Here is a 16,030-nt window from a genome sequence, read left to right on the forward strand (position 1 = left end):
ATACTAGGTTGTATAGAACCAAAGAAAACATAGAATTGCAAGCTAATGATGACATCCAATACACTGCACCTGATTTTTGGAATAGTAAGGTGTAATTATTTATTTGCATAGTACTTATATATGTATATGGTACCTGCTTGAAAATGTTTGAAGAGCTTTAGTCATCTATATCAGGGGTTTTCAAACTGTGGTCCGCGGACCACAGGGGGTCCGCAAGGACAAGACAGGGGGTCCATGGACAGCAAATACTTTTCATGGGCAATCTGATGTTATATATGTTTTTTAATCGAAATCTTTTAATTGACAATAAACCTATTTGTTAAATACTGTTAAATAAATAAATGTAAAAATAAATGTTATTTTAAGCAAATATTTATGTATAAATTTCATAAGCATTTATAAGGGGGTCTCTAAGGTAAAGCCTGAAATATAAAGGGGTCCGCAAGTCAAAAAGTTTGAAAACCCCTGACCTATGTGATATAATGATAAGGTTCAAGCCATCAAACTGTCAGTTGATGTCTACTAGGTATCAATAACTTTGTGTACTTATGAATGCACTAACACTAAGCTTTTTTCCATTCATCCATTTTCAATGGAGCCTCAGTATGTTATTGCCAGCTGATCAACTATGTTGATTGTAGGCCTACTTGTCCATATTGGATGACTATGCTTGGACAGGGTGCTTCTGTAGTCCAGTGAATACCCATGGCTACAGTTACCTGGGTAGAATTTGAATTCAGAATGCAAACATCTGGAACAGATACCACAAGGCATTTTGTGCAACGTACTAACAATTCTTTCCAATCCACAGATGCTAAAAAAGTACCAGTCAAGTACCAGTACTTGGTATGTCATTATTTTAACGACCTTGTAAGGATTAAAGGCATAGTTGACCTCAGCAGGATTTAAATTTTTAGAATTTAACCTGGCCATATCCAGCCCAAATATTCTACTTGTTTTATGTTAAAACTGACCAGATCTGACCTTTCATACCTACTCTACAATGTCATTCTAAAAATATACAAACACACCATTGAAACCTTGAAGCTACAAGATAATGTGTCATTAATTCAAATCACTGTGAATATATAAGCAATACATTTAACAAAGAAATCTGAATGCTAAAGAGTTAACTTCAGAATATAAAGAGACATAACTAAATATCATATGTCATGTTGCCTTTAAGTTTAACATAGGCATAGGCATTTTGGAAGAGGAATATAGTTTACTGACAATGTCGTTTAGTGGTACTTTGCAGGATTTTGGCAGCATCTAAACTCTTAGTACAGAGAATTGTGAAGGCACATGGCTCAGTGATTAGATTGTCAGGCTCACAATCACATGGTAGCAAGTTCGATTCCATACCGGACTATGTGTTGTGTTTTTGAGCAAGACACTTTCATGTTGCTCCAGTTCACTCAGCTGTAGAATGAGTTGCAACATCACTGATGCCAAGCTGTATCAGCCTTTGCCTTTCCCTTGGTGACATCAGTGGCATGGAGAGAAGAGGCTGGTATGCATGGGCAACTGCTGGTCTTCCACAAATAATCTTGACCAGACTTGTGCCTCAGAGGGGAACTTTCTAGGTGCACTCTCATGGTCATTTATGACTGAAGGGTGTCTTTACCATTTAGTACAAAGAATTAGAACAAATACTTAAAAGCATTTTCTCTTACAAGCTAACAGCTCTGTCAATTCACTTCATCCTACAACTATTATCATCATCACTGTTTTAATATCCACTTTTCCTTGTTTGCATGGAGTCAGACGCAGTTTATTGTGGCAGATTTTTTTACAGCTGGATGTCCTTCTTGTTGCCAACTCTCACCTGTTTCCAAGCAAGGTACTATTTCTCCATGGCAAGACATTTTTTTACAAAATAATAGAAATGAATAACTCTACTTGTATGATAGTGACACTTATTCAAAACTATCACATGATGTCAAGACAAGGACACATTCATACTTACACACAGACACACACATATGACAGACTTTATGTATATATAAAACAAAACAGGAAATTGGAAAATTTGTTGGTATTATTTATTCACCATTACACATGTTTCATTTGCTAATAGGAATTACAAAGTTTTACATGTTAGATAAACATGTAAGAAATTTCCTATTAGAAATTCTTCAGACAGAGTAACAAATGATATTTGTTTGCTGTACCTTATTTGTTGTACTTTACCTCAATGCAACAATGACAGCATATACATACTGGATTGTATTTTAGGCATTGGAGGGACACTTCTTCAGACTTACATCAAAGACATGCTATTACATTGTGCTTCTATCAGACCTTGTTGTTATCAAGATCTGATAGATGCACAGTGTAATAACATGCTTTGATGTAAGTCTGAGGAAGTGCCTCTCCAATACCTAAAACCGCATATATTAAGTAATTTCTTTTTAGAATTTTCATGTAAACTGGTGTTGCAAATGGAGATGGTATGGAAGCTTGTGTAACTTATAATTAAAGATGTGTTAAAGTATTTTTGTTGTCTTCTTCTTTTCATTGTATATATATATATATATATATATATATATATATATATATATATATATATATATATATATACATATATACTTTATTTAAAAGCAGCAGAAATATAACAAAAGACTGTTACTCAGAGTTTCACATTCCCATTCATCGGACAGTTTTGTTAGAAATAGGAAAGGAATGACAACGCAATCAAAACTAATATAAAATTTGAAACACATAGATCTGTTTCATTGGTCGTTTCAAATAACGGTCATGGGTTATATATATATATGACAGGCTTTTGTCAGCCAGAGTCTAAAGTAGCAGACACCTCCCCAAGATGTCACACTGTGGCATTGAACTCAAAACCATGTGGTTGAGAAGCAGACTTCTTAACCACATATGCATGCTTGTGTCTATAGTCCACGCCCAAGACTTATTGCTAATATTACAATATAATTCATTTGAACATCTCTAATAGTCAGTGACAATATTCCTCTGAATAATAAAGGATGAATACAATGGGTTAACGAGTGATCACCGGGGTTGATATATTCACCATCCAAGAATTAGTAGCCTTGTGACCACCACCACCACCACCACCACCACCACCACTTTGACATAATTCAGTGGAACAGCTTTGTTAGTCAGTGCAAATAGCTTACTCTAAAGATACAGTTACATGTAAGTCATTATCAATTCAAAAAATTGGATCTCATGCAAGGCTCACCATAATTAAAGACTGGCCACTTGAGTGATTATGTAACATTCAGGTGTATTAATTAGATTAATGAATAGAAAGACTTTGTAGTCTTTTGGTGGAGATCAGCTGTTATGTTTGGAGTAGGCATGTTGTTGAGAAGAAAGGTGAGTGAGAGATATCTTGAAAGGAATAAGGCTTCTCAGATGTAAAAAAATATTTATTTCTTCAAATGCTATAGAAAATAGTTTTGAATTGTTACTGGAACAGAGAAAAGATAAGTTAAAATATCTTTAGTAAAGAAAACTTCAGTATACATTTGGTTGAACTGCTAGCATAATGCTGTTGTAATAATCCTTTTTACTATAGGCACAAGGCCTGAAATTTTAGGGGAGGGGGCCAGTTGATTAGATTGACTCCAGTAGGCAACTGGTACTTAATTTATCAACTCTGAAAAGATGAAAGGCAAAGTCCACCTCAACAGAATTTGAACTCAGAACATAGCAGTAGACAAAATACCACTAAGCATTTCACCCAGCGTGCTAGCGATTTTGCCAGCTTGCTGCCTTAATGTTGTTATAATAATGCTACTAATATTATGCTGTTGTATGTGTCTGTGTGAATATATTTGGCTTAACTGCTTGGCAGTGTGTATATTAGCATCAGTTTAACTTGTTGGTTGTTTGGTAGAAGTTTTTGAAAGGTGTCTACAATGTGTATCTGAGGTGACAACATAGTAAAGCGAGTTATGGTTGTCACAAATTACATTGATAGTTTCTTGCTGCTGTTACTTGTAGTAGTAGTGGTAGCAGTCAGTGGTGGTGTTGCTGCTGCAGGTTACTCTCATTTTACAGCCAAAATTGAGGGTCAAGCATTCTCTTGTCTTAAATAAATATTCTTTCTCTTTTGAAAACTACACCTGCAACTCAATTCTGGTGAAAGATCTGTAGTGGCGTGAAATTATAGCCGCCATTGAGGAAGTACTATTCTACGCATGCGCAAGGGACTTCACCACCGGAAGCCCCTCGAGTGCGCATGCGTAGTAAAACTAGTACTTAAAGAGTTATTTCACTTTCTAAGCCAGTTGAGCGAGAGACCTTCTACGTGACAACTCCTCGCTCCTCAACAAAGCACTCTTCACCACGATGCTATCGATATGATAGCCTTTTGCTTCTCTGGCAGGCATCAAGGAAGCTCTAAACTTTCCAATACCAATTACAACTTAATCAGCGGCTGCTAAGCTGAGTGACACAGGATATGTAATAACCAAGCATCATCATAAATAAAACCTTTTTATTATGTTGTTAATTGTTCTAATGTCTCTTCATATATAATTATGTTGAAAGGTGATAGAGAGACTAAACTCTCTATAACAACTATCAAACTTTTACAGATCCATTCGTCTATTTTTATAGAAGTGAAGAAAATGAGTGATGGCTAGAAAGAGCAAGCTGATATTTCTGATTAGTTGAAAAACACCAAATAAACCAATTTTACTGTTGCCAAGATAAACATGTCTAAATAAAACAAATTTCTTGAGAGACAAGGTCATGATCTATGCTTTAAAAATACTGAATAATACTAAAACTTTAGGGTTTGAATCTTGGCAAGTTTTCTATTAGAGCCCTGTTGAACTAGAGAAAACATCAGCTCAGAATTGCAAACTAATAGAAATATTCAATAATAATTAAGTGGTGCTCCTGCAGTTTACATAAGTAAGTGTTTACATAAGTAAGTGTTTACATGATACCTACTTACCTCCATAAGACCCGATTGAGAAAAAATTCAGTGTGTCAGTCATGTACATAGTACAGTACTAATCATTACTTGGAGTATCCACTGCCATAGATCCGATATCAGTACATTTGTGTACTTATAAATGTCCCAATACTAATCTGATAATGAAATATTTTCCTTTACTTAACATTATTGCTAATTCTACAGGGTGTCCACAAAGACTGGGTACATGGAGTGAATAAAATCATAACATAAACAATTAAATATAAGAAATAACAATTTCTTAAAGCATGTGTTAATCGTCATGTGCCCAGACTTTGTGGACACCCTGTATATCTTATTGTGAGCATTGTTGTATCACTTAAGATGGAGTTGTCAGATTCTCTTGAAACATATTCATGGCTAATAAATCCTGGTAAATTCAATTCAAGCACATAACTGAATTTGTTGCAGTAAGAAAAAAAATCAAAATTTATTGGCAGAATATAAACAAAACTTTGAGAATGCACAAAAAGTGACCACCACCACTTGTTTTGGACACTTTAGCTTGTAAATGAAATTAGGTGGACCAAAACTATATGGAAAGTTCCTCAGATAAATTGTATTTCTTCTTGGGTGATACAATTTAATTCCCTACCCAGTTTAATATCAATATTTGGTCCTTGGATGTATTTAGTAGAGTCCATTCTGGCAATAACTCATGAATCGTTTCTTTTCCTCTAGCTAAAGCCCTAAAACATATTCATAGATTTTTGCAATCCCTCTTTAACTAAGACATAAAACTTAGGCACTTTAATACAATTAAAGTCTGAATATAAGCTAAATAAGGTTTCAAAAGAGGATTTATTCTCTTTGTACAATTTAATATGTTAGCATTCATATTACTGAAAAATGTAATGCTTATTTATTTACATTTTCTTAAATTAATCATGCATTATATTGTAACTTCAAGATTTTGATGATATGATTGTCTATTTTTAGAATGAAATTGGAGATAAGAAGCTGGGTCTGGACAGTTTGAACAGATAGAGCATTTGGGCTGCATATGGTTAGTTTAACTTTTTAGTATTTAAACTGGCCATATCCAGCCCAAATAAGCTTTCTGCCTTATGTTCTAACCAGCCAGATCCAGCCTATCACACTTACTCGTCAATGCCCCTAAATGATATACATTTTCATCATCAAAATCCCAAAGCTACCAGATAGTTCATGATCAATTAAAAACAATGTGAATGAAAAAGTAGAACATTTGACAGAATAATCTGAATGCTAAAGGGTTAAAAATCAGAAAATGTACAATTCATGTTTGAAGTCTTGTTAGTGAAAGAAATAATAACCAAATCACAGAAAATAACCAGTTATTCTTTTCATGGTTCCAGCCATTCTACTCTGGCCATGCTATATAGCACCACTACAATAGTTTAAAAAAAAATTTAATTCTATATTTTCTACGTTTCGAAGGCATACTGGCCAGGCAAGGGATTTGGTCTTGGACAGTGTGTTGTAAATAAAATGATTGCAGCATAGAAGACCTGTTAGCCATTTTTAAAATACAGTAAGACAGTTAAATTCACTTAAACATTTATTATTTGTTATTTAATATCAAAACATTCATTGTGAAAGCTGCACTAAAATATTAAATGTCTAAGTGAAGTTGACAATCTTTGTGCAATCCTAAAATGGCTAATAAATATTTTCTACAATTTATGCACTTCTACAACATTCCCAACTCTTTTAAATGTTGTATGTCATTTTATATATATTGCAGAGTGCTAATTAATGGCAAAGTCATTCATATTCAATTGTGTCTTGTAATATTCAACACAGTTTCCATAACCACAACTCTGAATCTGTCTTTCAGAATTGTTCTCAAGATAAGGCATACATATTGTTTGCTTTAAGGGAACAAGATTTATACTGAGTCTCTAAATATTGTAAGAACACCTCCTACTAAGTAAAGGCTACCAGTTACTAAGATTTGGACATGATCAGCTTCTTCCAGTATTGATGGCATTGATGGTTGAATAGAGAGACGTTTATTTAAAGCTTTATCTTTGCCTTGACTACACCAAAATATGCAGTCATGGATACTTTCAAAAACATGCGTTTCAGATTCTGCTACATCTGAATTTGGTTGTTGATTAGGTTCGTTATATTTATAATTATTATTATTATTATTAAGAAATTTGTCTTTGTCTCCACTGCTTTTGTTACACTGAAGATTTCTCCAGAAATTTTCATTTGTCTGGCAAACTTTGTTGGCATCATGTGTAGTAACAGCAAGCTTTAATTGATCTGAAGAACAAAAGAGAAAAATAAACATTGAGATACATAAAAGAAATTTTAAAAGCTGGTCTGTTAGTTATTTTGGAGGTGTTCCACATAACATCAACATAGCCAGGTACATTTGAAATATAATAAAAAAAAAAATGATTGATTCAAGCATAAATGTAATTTGAATTCAGTAAATATTCCTAGTACCATACTAAACAAAGTGGGTATGTACAGCATGGCTACAGAGCTGGTTTGAAAGACTTGTATATGGTGTTCAATATTTGATGGCAACATATTGTACATCCTGTGAAAGGCAGACTTTTAACGTCATTTAACGTCCACTTTCCATGCTAGCATGGGTTGGACGATTTGACTGGGGACTAGCGAACCAGATGGTTACACCAGACTCCAATCTGATCTGGCAGAGTTTCTACAGCTAAATGCCCTTCCTAACACCAACCACTCCGAGAGTGTAGTGGGTGCTTTTTATGTGCCACCAGCACGAGGGCCACTCTGGCGGTACTGGCAACAGCCACATTCAAATGGTGTTTTTTTACATGCCACCTGCACAGGAGTCAGTCCAATGTTTTGTTCACATGCCACCAGCATGAGTGCCAGTAAGGCAAAGTTGGAAACGATTGTGCTCAAATGGTGCTTTTTATGTGCCACCAGCACGGAAGCGAGACCACTGCTCTCGCAGTGATCCCGCTTGGATGGTGCTGTAGCACTCCACTGGTATGGGTGCCAGTCATCGAATTTGGTTCAGTTTCGATCTCACTTGCCCCAACAGGTCTTCACAAGTGGAGTTTAGTGTCCAATGAAAGAAGGTTGGCATGGGTGCCAGTCAATGAACTTGGTTCAATTTTTGATTTCGATTTCACTTGCCTCAACAGGTCTTCACAAGCAGGGTTTTGTGTCCAAAGACGGAAAGGTATGCATAAGTGGGCTGGCTACACCCTTGGTAAAGGCCATTGGTTATGGTCTCACTTGTCTTGCCAGGTCTTCTCACGCACAGCATATTTCCAAAGGTCTCAGTCACAAGTCATTGCCTCAGAATTTTAAAGAGCAAATCTAAATACATTAAGGCATTTAACCTGATACTGTTTCATTCTTGAAACTTGCCTGCCATCTCATGATGCTAATAAAATATTTCTTACATTTGCTAAAAGTTATAAAATTTATAAGGGGTGGAATATAATGGATTCAATCAATTCCAGGTATGTTATAGTTACCTCATTATGTAACCAGCACAAGACCCCATGTAGTAGCTTGACCCAGAAGAAAGGGCTAAATTACCTTCAAATCACATCTTTTTGGTCTTTACAGTAGTTCAAGATAAATCATATCTGAATCAAAGACAAGATGTTCACAGCTGGAATGTCTTTGGTAATAAATCTGTTCAATTGGGGCTGATCTAGGATTGAAAACAGGAACAATCTGTAACAAAATTTACCCTAGAAGCATTTAACTCAGAATGTAAAGTCCTGTAACTAAAATCCTATAACATCTAGTCTGATACCCAACAAATTTTGTCATTCACCAGCCTGGCACAGTGTCAAGAAAATGGTAGATATATATATATAACAGATCACAGAAGATTACCACTTGTACATCTAAAATGATTTGAATTGAAATTATAAACATACCAGTTATAACTTCCTCACTGTAGCATATATTGGGAGTAAAGACAGCCAAATCAAAGTTACACTCCTGAAAAATAATAAAATTTTACTAGTGTTTATTTTTTCAAATAATTTTTGTTACAGTTTTGTAATCTAATTATTAATATGATTTTAAATATAATTAATTCTTGTTAAAATTAAGTTACTCAATATACAAAATCATTACTATTAGAAACAGCTGATTTAGAATCATTAATATTCCCTGAAAATGTATCAATGTCACATTTTTCATACCAATGCAAAAAAGCCTTCCCCCCCCCCCCCTTATAGTGGAATAGATATCCTTACCTTTAGATGATTCAGTAAATCAAGAGAGTTACGTGCCCCAGTGATATTAAACATCAAAATTTTCACCACTTTTTGGTTATCACTGAAATAAACAAACATAAAATTTCACAGAATCAGTTAATATATTCCTTTCTGGTGGTCATTGTTGTTTAGCCTCAGGTCGACTCTACCAGCCATGAACATTCCATCTTTTTTCTTTAATCCTGTTTCATTATCAATTAAGGATAGTGTCAAGGAGTGTATCCTTCAGCTCTTGGAGTCATACATCACAGTTGTTTGCATCTGATGCTAGAGAGCAAATCCTTTTGGCTAGATTATGAATATTTATTTTGCATGGCTATGCATAGATCACAAATTAGGATACAGGAATACACACAAATAGGATTCAATGAATATACAGACACATGTGCAAGTAAATAAAATCAATCAAACTTTAAAATTTTCCTTTTGTATCAATTTAGCAATTGCACAACTCAGCAGCAATGCATCTACAAACAAACAATCTTTATAACCAAATACCAACCATATTTAAATACCTGTAGCAAAACAATGGAGACAACTACTGCCAATGCTACTGCAATCTTTGCTAATTTGCCGCAACTACGACTACAAGTTAGGCTGACAACTGTTACAGCCATTAGTGAAACACCAACACCATGTGATTTTTGTAAGTGAAATGTGAACTTCCAAAACTTGTATCATGAAAGATTTATTTATTTAATTTCAGCATGACTAAATTGATTTTTTTAATGCTATTGAAACCAGTAACATATTTTGATAGAAATGTAAATACTTACTTATATCCAGAATAAAGTTCTCAAAGCATTTTCTTCCATTTGTTTTTTAATATATATATATATTGTATTTATTCCACCATGCTGCAGAAACTTTCCTTTGCTTTCCTTTGTCACTCTGACATTCATAAATGCAGTGAGTCAGTGATGGGTCTATTACAAACTTGTAACCAATGAGGATATCGTTCACAAATGCAATATGTAATTCAGAAATTGTATGCAGAGATGGTGTGTGTGTGTGTGTGTGTGTGTGTGTGTGTGTGTGTGTGTGTGTGCGTGCGTGCGTGCGTGTGTATGCTGAAATACACAAGGGTGTGTTTTAAGTGCATGTTTGAGTGAGTGTTTACATGTGGAAATATATGAAAATATATGGGTATTATAAGTGTGCAAAAGTATGCATATATATATATATATATGAAAGAATGTATGAGTGTGCATGAATGTGTGTGACTGAGTGAGAATGTATGTGTGTGTGTGTGTGTTCGTGCTTATAAGTGTGAGACACATTGATAGACAGTATATCTCTGTACTTATATGTATGAATGAATGTATGTATGTATTAGGCATAAAGGAGAGCATTCTAGAAGGAAAACATGAGCAAGGATCAAAGGAAAACCAGAAGGATAAACTTCAGGAAAAGAGAGGGCCAGGCAGAAAATTAAAACAATTCTGAATGATTACTATAAAGATGAAAGAAAGAAGGCAAATGCTTTGGATTGGTTTAACTGGAGGTACCACAAAGATTAACAGTTCTGGGGAACAGAAGTGATTATTACAGAATTGAAACAGAAACTAGAATTGGAGATTTTTTTAAAGATTTACTATGTCAAATTCTCAGCTTAAACTTATGATCTAGGCACAGCAAGCTAGTATCTTATCTATTCAACCACAACATAAATCTGGATTTCAGATGTCGGAGATGTCTAGAGATTATTATAAAGTGAGAGTCTTTGTATAGCAGTGCAGAGACTTCAACCTCTGTCCCACAGATTAGTTGTTTCCTCTTTCTACATTTTGCACCACTTCTACAGTGATCTTTGTTCCTTGATTGTGGCTAGCCTTGTACCATCACCACTCAGATGCTCCTAACTCACTTATATCTCTTTTGTCACCCAATTTCTGTTCAAAAAGGCCAAACCTTAATCACTATTCAAGTTCTTCCTTCATAGTACATCAGTCCTCAAGATTTCTTTCTTTGCCCATTTTCCTTGCAGCCACTGGTTTTCAACTGCTCTTTTAACTACATTAGTTTCAGCACTTTTTAGAAATCCTGTGAAAGCCTGGACACACCCTTTCCATACCAAACAAATACAAAAATAATACTGAGCCAGGTAGTTTTAGTTAGGATTGAGACCATATCAGGAGGTCACCCAGAAAGAAACTTACTTCTTTCTCTGTGACAGTGCAGAATATTGTATAGAATATGGTAAAATGGAAGAAAATTTCAGAACTTACGATAAAGATCTTATCTCTTCAGCAGATCTTTTCTTAAACCATTCGCAACACAACTACAAAATATGTAAGAAAACCATATAATCAAAGTAAGCATATGTATCAGAATACATAACAAGAATACATTATGTACAAAAACCAAGTAACAAACCAGAAAACATTTCAAAGAAATAATACTGTATTTCATTAAAGAAGTGAATTAATGACAAGTATGGATTGATTAATCCAGGCAGGATTAGGATAACAGATCTACTGAATTGTTTGTACTCAACTGCAATTTTTTCCTTCTGTGGAACAAATTAGGTGCCTGTGATTGCTCTTAATACATGCATTATTTCACTTTCTTTACTGTATTCTGTTTGAGATGTCAGTCTGAGTCTGTGTTTTGTGTTAGAGAGAAGAATGCATGGGTTGTTGATGCAAAGAATGAGTCTTTCAGGGATTCTTTGAGGTGGGCATAACAGAGTGCCAGGTTTTTTAAATACTATTTCAGTTGTGTTTTTATAAATCTTTACAACTATTGTGATTTATGAAAAGTCATTGAACTTTTATTTTAAATGTTTGTATTTTTAGAGCATTGTTATGCCCTAATATAGAATATGTGTTATTGGTGACAGTTAAGTTGCATGACTTAGTGGTTAGAGTTATCAGCTCTTGATTGTAAGGTCATGAGTTTGATTCTTGGTGGCATGTTGTATCCTTAAGCAAGACACTTTATTTCATGTTGCTCCAGTCCACTCAGCTGGCAAAAATGAGTTGTACCTGTAATTCAAAGGCCAACCTTGTCACATTCTGTGTCCGCTGAATCTCTTCGAAAAATATGTTAAAAGGTACACTTGTCTGTAGAGTGATCAGCCACTTGCACATTAATATCACAAGCAGGCTGTTCAGTTGATGAGATCAACTGAAACCCTTGTTGTCTGACAGAGTGCCAGTTATTGGTGACATCTATGCACTAGATGCATGATTTTCTGTATATTATGTTGCTTAATGCTTATCTGAGTGTAATTAGACATTTAAGATGACTGATGTTGGGATTGTAACATTGTTTCTTGCACTGCAGCAATGTGAATATTGTGTATAAATTTGAAGCATGTTCACTCCAGGAAGGTGTTTTTAGACTGTTAATATTGTGGTATATTTAGATATTTTGTGTTGTGGTAAAATAGTGTAAATCTGCTACTTTAGTTTGCACTGTATATTTTTTGTGTAAATGCTTGAAGTTTCTTTAACAAAATTAGTTGTATTTTATATGAGAGTGGGTGGATAGACTTCAGAAAGAAAATAACGGCAATAATTTTGGTTTACCTTGTTATACTTTATAAATTAAATAGAGAGAAAATTTAGTGTGTAAAGGTTTCATTATGAAAAACAAAAATATAATTCTTAGGGTCACTATGTATTTGGTGACATATAGTATCTCTTTATCTTATACATAAATGACAATTTTTGTTTGTTGATCTGTCTGCTGCCGACACCAGTGAACCAATCTTGATGAAATTCTGCATATATGTTAAACTAACATCCAATTCAATTATAGGCTAATTGGATTTTAATAAAAATTTATAATGGGCCCCCTAGGGGGCTTGAGCTATTATTTGATAAAATGAAAAGGGTACAAAGAGTGATAGTGTGAGAGAAATGTAGTGGCATAGTGAGTGTGGCTAATATCAGGGAAAGGGAGAACAGTGTTGTGTAAGCAACAAATATGGAATGGTAGTGGGGTGATAATGTTAATACAGCTGTCATTCATAGATATAGAAGTAACACTGCATACATACTTTCGTAAATACCTAGGTACATGCATACACACACACACACATAACTAACTTTTAAAATGCTGAGGAAGAGAACAAAAGGTGGGTGTGAGGAATACGTAACTTTAAGGAGAGAGGGCATAGGTGACTTTTCTGCTGCCCATCACAAAGAAACGCTTACACAGAGACACACACACATACATGTATTTATATATACATATGTATATACATACATATATACACACATATGTCTACTATACACCATTTTAATGGGTATACATTTGTAAATGTGTGTGTGTGTGTGTGTCACGTCCTATAACTGGCTGTCTCTCTACTTCTGTAGGGTCTTCTCTGTTGTCACACATTGTGAAATTTTAAAATTATGTGAAAATTTTCAAATTTGGTTTATTGAAATAATTTTCCACGTCAAATCTAATTTTGTTATTTATTTGTTCCAGAAAAATCACAGAAAAATGTTACTGGGGTTTAAAGTTTAATCAACTTTACCTAATCAGAAAACAAGATTTGGGAGCTGGCCTTTTCTGCATGATAGCTGTCTCTCACAAAATGAAAGCAAACTCATTATGAGGAGGAATTTTTATTAAACAAACGAAAACAAAGCATTATGACAACCAAAGTTGTAAGAACTTATGAAATTTTAATAAATTGTAATGAATAAAGTCATGTGAAATGGTCGAACAGACATGTAAATAATTTAAAAAGGTAAAAAATTCTCAACGAAGTTTTTTGGCGAAAAATTGCATAAATCTGTCCCAATCAAAAGGCCTATCTGTTGAGAAAGGCATGGTCTGACATGGAATAGACAAAAATTTATATTGTAAAAATTGCCCTGCAACAATGGGCTATTCAGCTAGTATTGAATAAAGAAAGTAATTCAACAAACCATTATACTCTCTTCAGTGTGTGCACCATCAAGGTAATATGTTATGTTGTGTCTTTTCACAATCTGAACACGTCCAAACCATTGGTTTGATGTGAGAGCTGAGAATTTTTGTTGGGAGATATGAAAACAGCAGATATGAATATAAATGGAGAGAAGGTAATATATAAATAGTAATATGTGAATATTAGTAGAGAGATGTTTATATATGTAGAGTAATGTGAACATCAGTAGATATATGTGGATATAAGCAGAGAGATGTAAAGACAGGAAAGTGAAAGATGTGAAGGCACAAGAGAAATATAAAGATTGTAGTTAACATTTTTCATTCAAAACCATATTAGTTATATTATTTCTGTACACATAAGCACACACACACACACACACACACACACACACACACAATGGGTGTGTGTGTGTGTGTTTATATATAAACAGAATAAAGAAAAATTAATAAAAAAAGTTAATAAAACAATGTATTCCATTGTTAGATGATATCTTAATGAAAGGAACAAGGAATAGACTTAATTTCTTGGTGGCATCTTGGGTATCAAGACTGACCTGATAGTAATGATAATCCTTCTTAGGCTTTATGTGAGATTAGTCTAATATTCAAAGTTCCAGTCATGTCACACACCGCCATGTTGGTTCTGTCTGGAAATTACTGTAAAAACCCATGTAATTTGCACACTTGTGTAATTTACGCAAGTGATTTTCAGGACAAAAATTGTTAACAAAAAGCTTCTACTCATGTAAAATGTGCACTCAAAAGTTTTCAGAATTACTAATATGGCCAGAGGGAAAAGGTTTTCAATTTAGTTGTATTTAGCATAATTTCATTTATTTATGATTAGATTTTATTAAATTTTCATTAAATAAAAATAATTTCTGTTTAACAGGTATCACATTAAAAGCTATTAAATTACAAAGTGTTTGTGTTGTCTTCTATATAGATATTTAGTTACTTTTAGTTACTTTTTACTTATTTAGTGACATTTCTTCTTTGTGTTAACCTATCTATATTGTACTTTCCTATTGATGGTAATAGTAGATATATAAGAGCAAATTCCCTACTCTCTATATTCACAGTACTAGTATACATATGATCTTGACCTGTCAAGAGCTGTAGTATTGGCAAGTTTATACTAAATCAAAGAAGGTAATTTGATTTGTTAGTTATCTACAAGCTCCATCTACAGAATTATCTGGAGGAGGAATTCTAGATATTTACAATTCTGATATGAAAATTTCCCATAATAACTTTAGGGTCTGATGAGAATGATTAAGGACTAACTATTTTATTAATTTATCAATTATACATAGAAACCAATATATAGGAATGAAACAGTTTCTCTAACCATTCAAAACAATTGTAACCTTGAATAAATTTATGTAACAATAATATTGACTTTGCTTTTTAATTTAATATATATATAATATGGGTAGCTAATTCGCAATTTTACAACCTAAAGGCAGAAATATATACATCACTAAAGTGACAGAGGTCACTAATCAGCACCAGTATTGCTAGAAATAAGAGCCAAGACAACTCAATCACCACAGAAGCACTATCTTAACTGACAAGGGAGGCAAGCTCCCTACAGCAGCAGATATAGCCAGATCATCGATGATATTGCATTTTGATGCTTATGCATCTTAATGCTCATTGGTGGTTTTCACTGCACCTAAGGTTAAACTTAGCTCACCCTGTCAGTTTATAAGATTTCCATTAAAATTATACGCTGATTTCATAAACAGTATGGTTTCAACAGAAATCTGACAAGGTGGGCTGAGTTTAACCCTAGGCACGGTGAGACAACCAATGAGCATTAAGATGCGTAAGCATCTAAACAAAAAATCATCGATAATCTGACTTTTCTCTTATTTCTAGCAATACTGATATATATATATATATATATATATATATATACCAGTGAAATGTTAACTGACTCTTATTT

General features: G+C 33.9%; 1 protein-coding gene across 2 annotated transcripts in view; it reads right to left on the reverse strand.

Moving 5' to 3' along the window:
- Positions 1-2,030: 2,030 nt before the first annotated feature.
- The window catches only part of LOC106878724 (folylpolyglutamate synthase, mitochondrial), a 44,340-nt gene continuing 30,340 nt past the window's right edge, over positions 2,031-16,030 (reverse strand). For both annotated transcript variants that reach the window (XM_052970117.1, XM_052970108.1), the window contains 5 exons: positions 14,076-14,173; positions 11,418-11,470; positions 9,169-9,250; positions 8,845-8,908; positions 2,031-7,219 (listed from right to left, as the gene is read on the reverse strand). In XM_052970117.1, coding sequence (XP_052826077.1) covers positions 6,837-7,219; positions 8,845-8,908; positions 9,169-9,250; positions 11,418-11,470; positions 14,076-14,173 — 680 coding nt within the window. In that variant the 3' untranslated portion in view covers positions 2,031-6,836. The remainder of the gene's footprint in view (positions 7,220-8,844; positions 8,909-9,168; positions 9,251-11,417; positions 11,471-14,075; positions 14,174-16,030) is intronic.

This window comes from Octopus bimaculoides, chromosome 1 (assembly GCF_001194135.2).
Source record: "Octopus bimaculoides isolate UCB-OBI-ISO-001 chromosome 1, ASM119413v2, whole genome shotgun sequence".
NCBI lineage: Eukaryota > Metazoa > Mollusca > Cephalopoda > Octopoda > Octopodidae > Octopus > Octopus bimaculoides.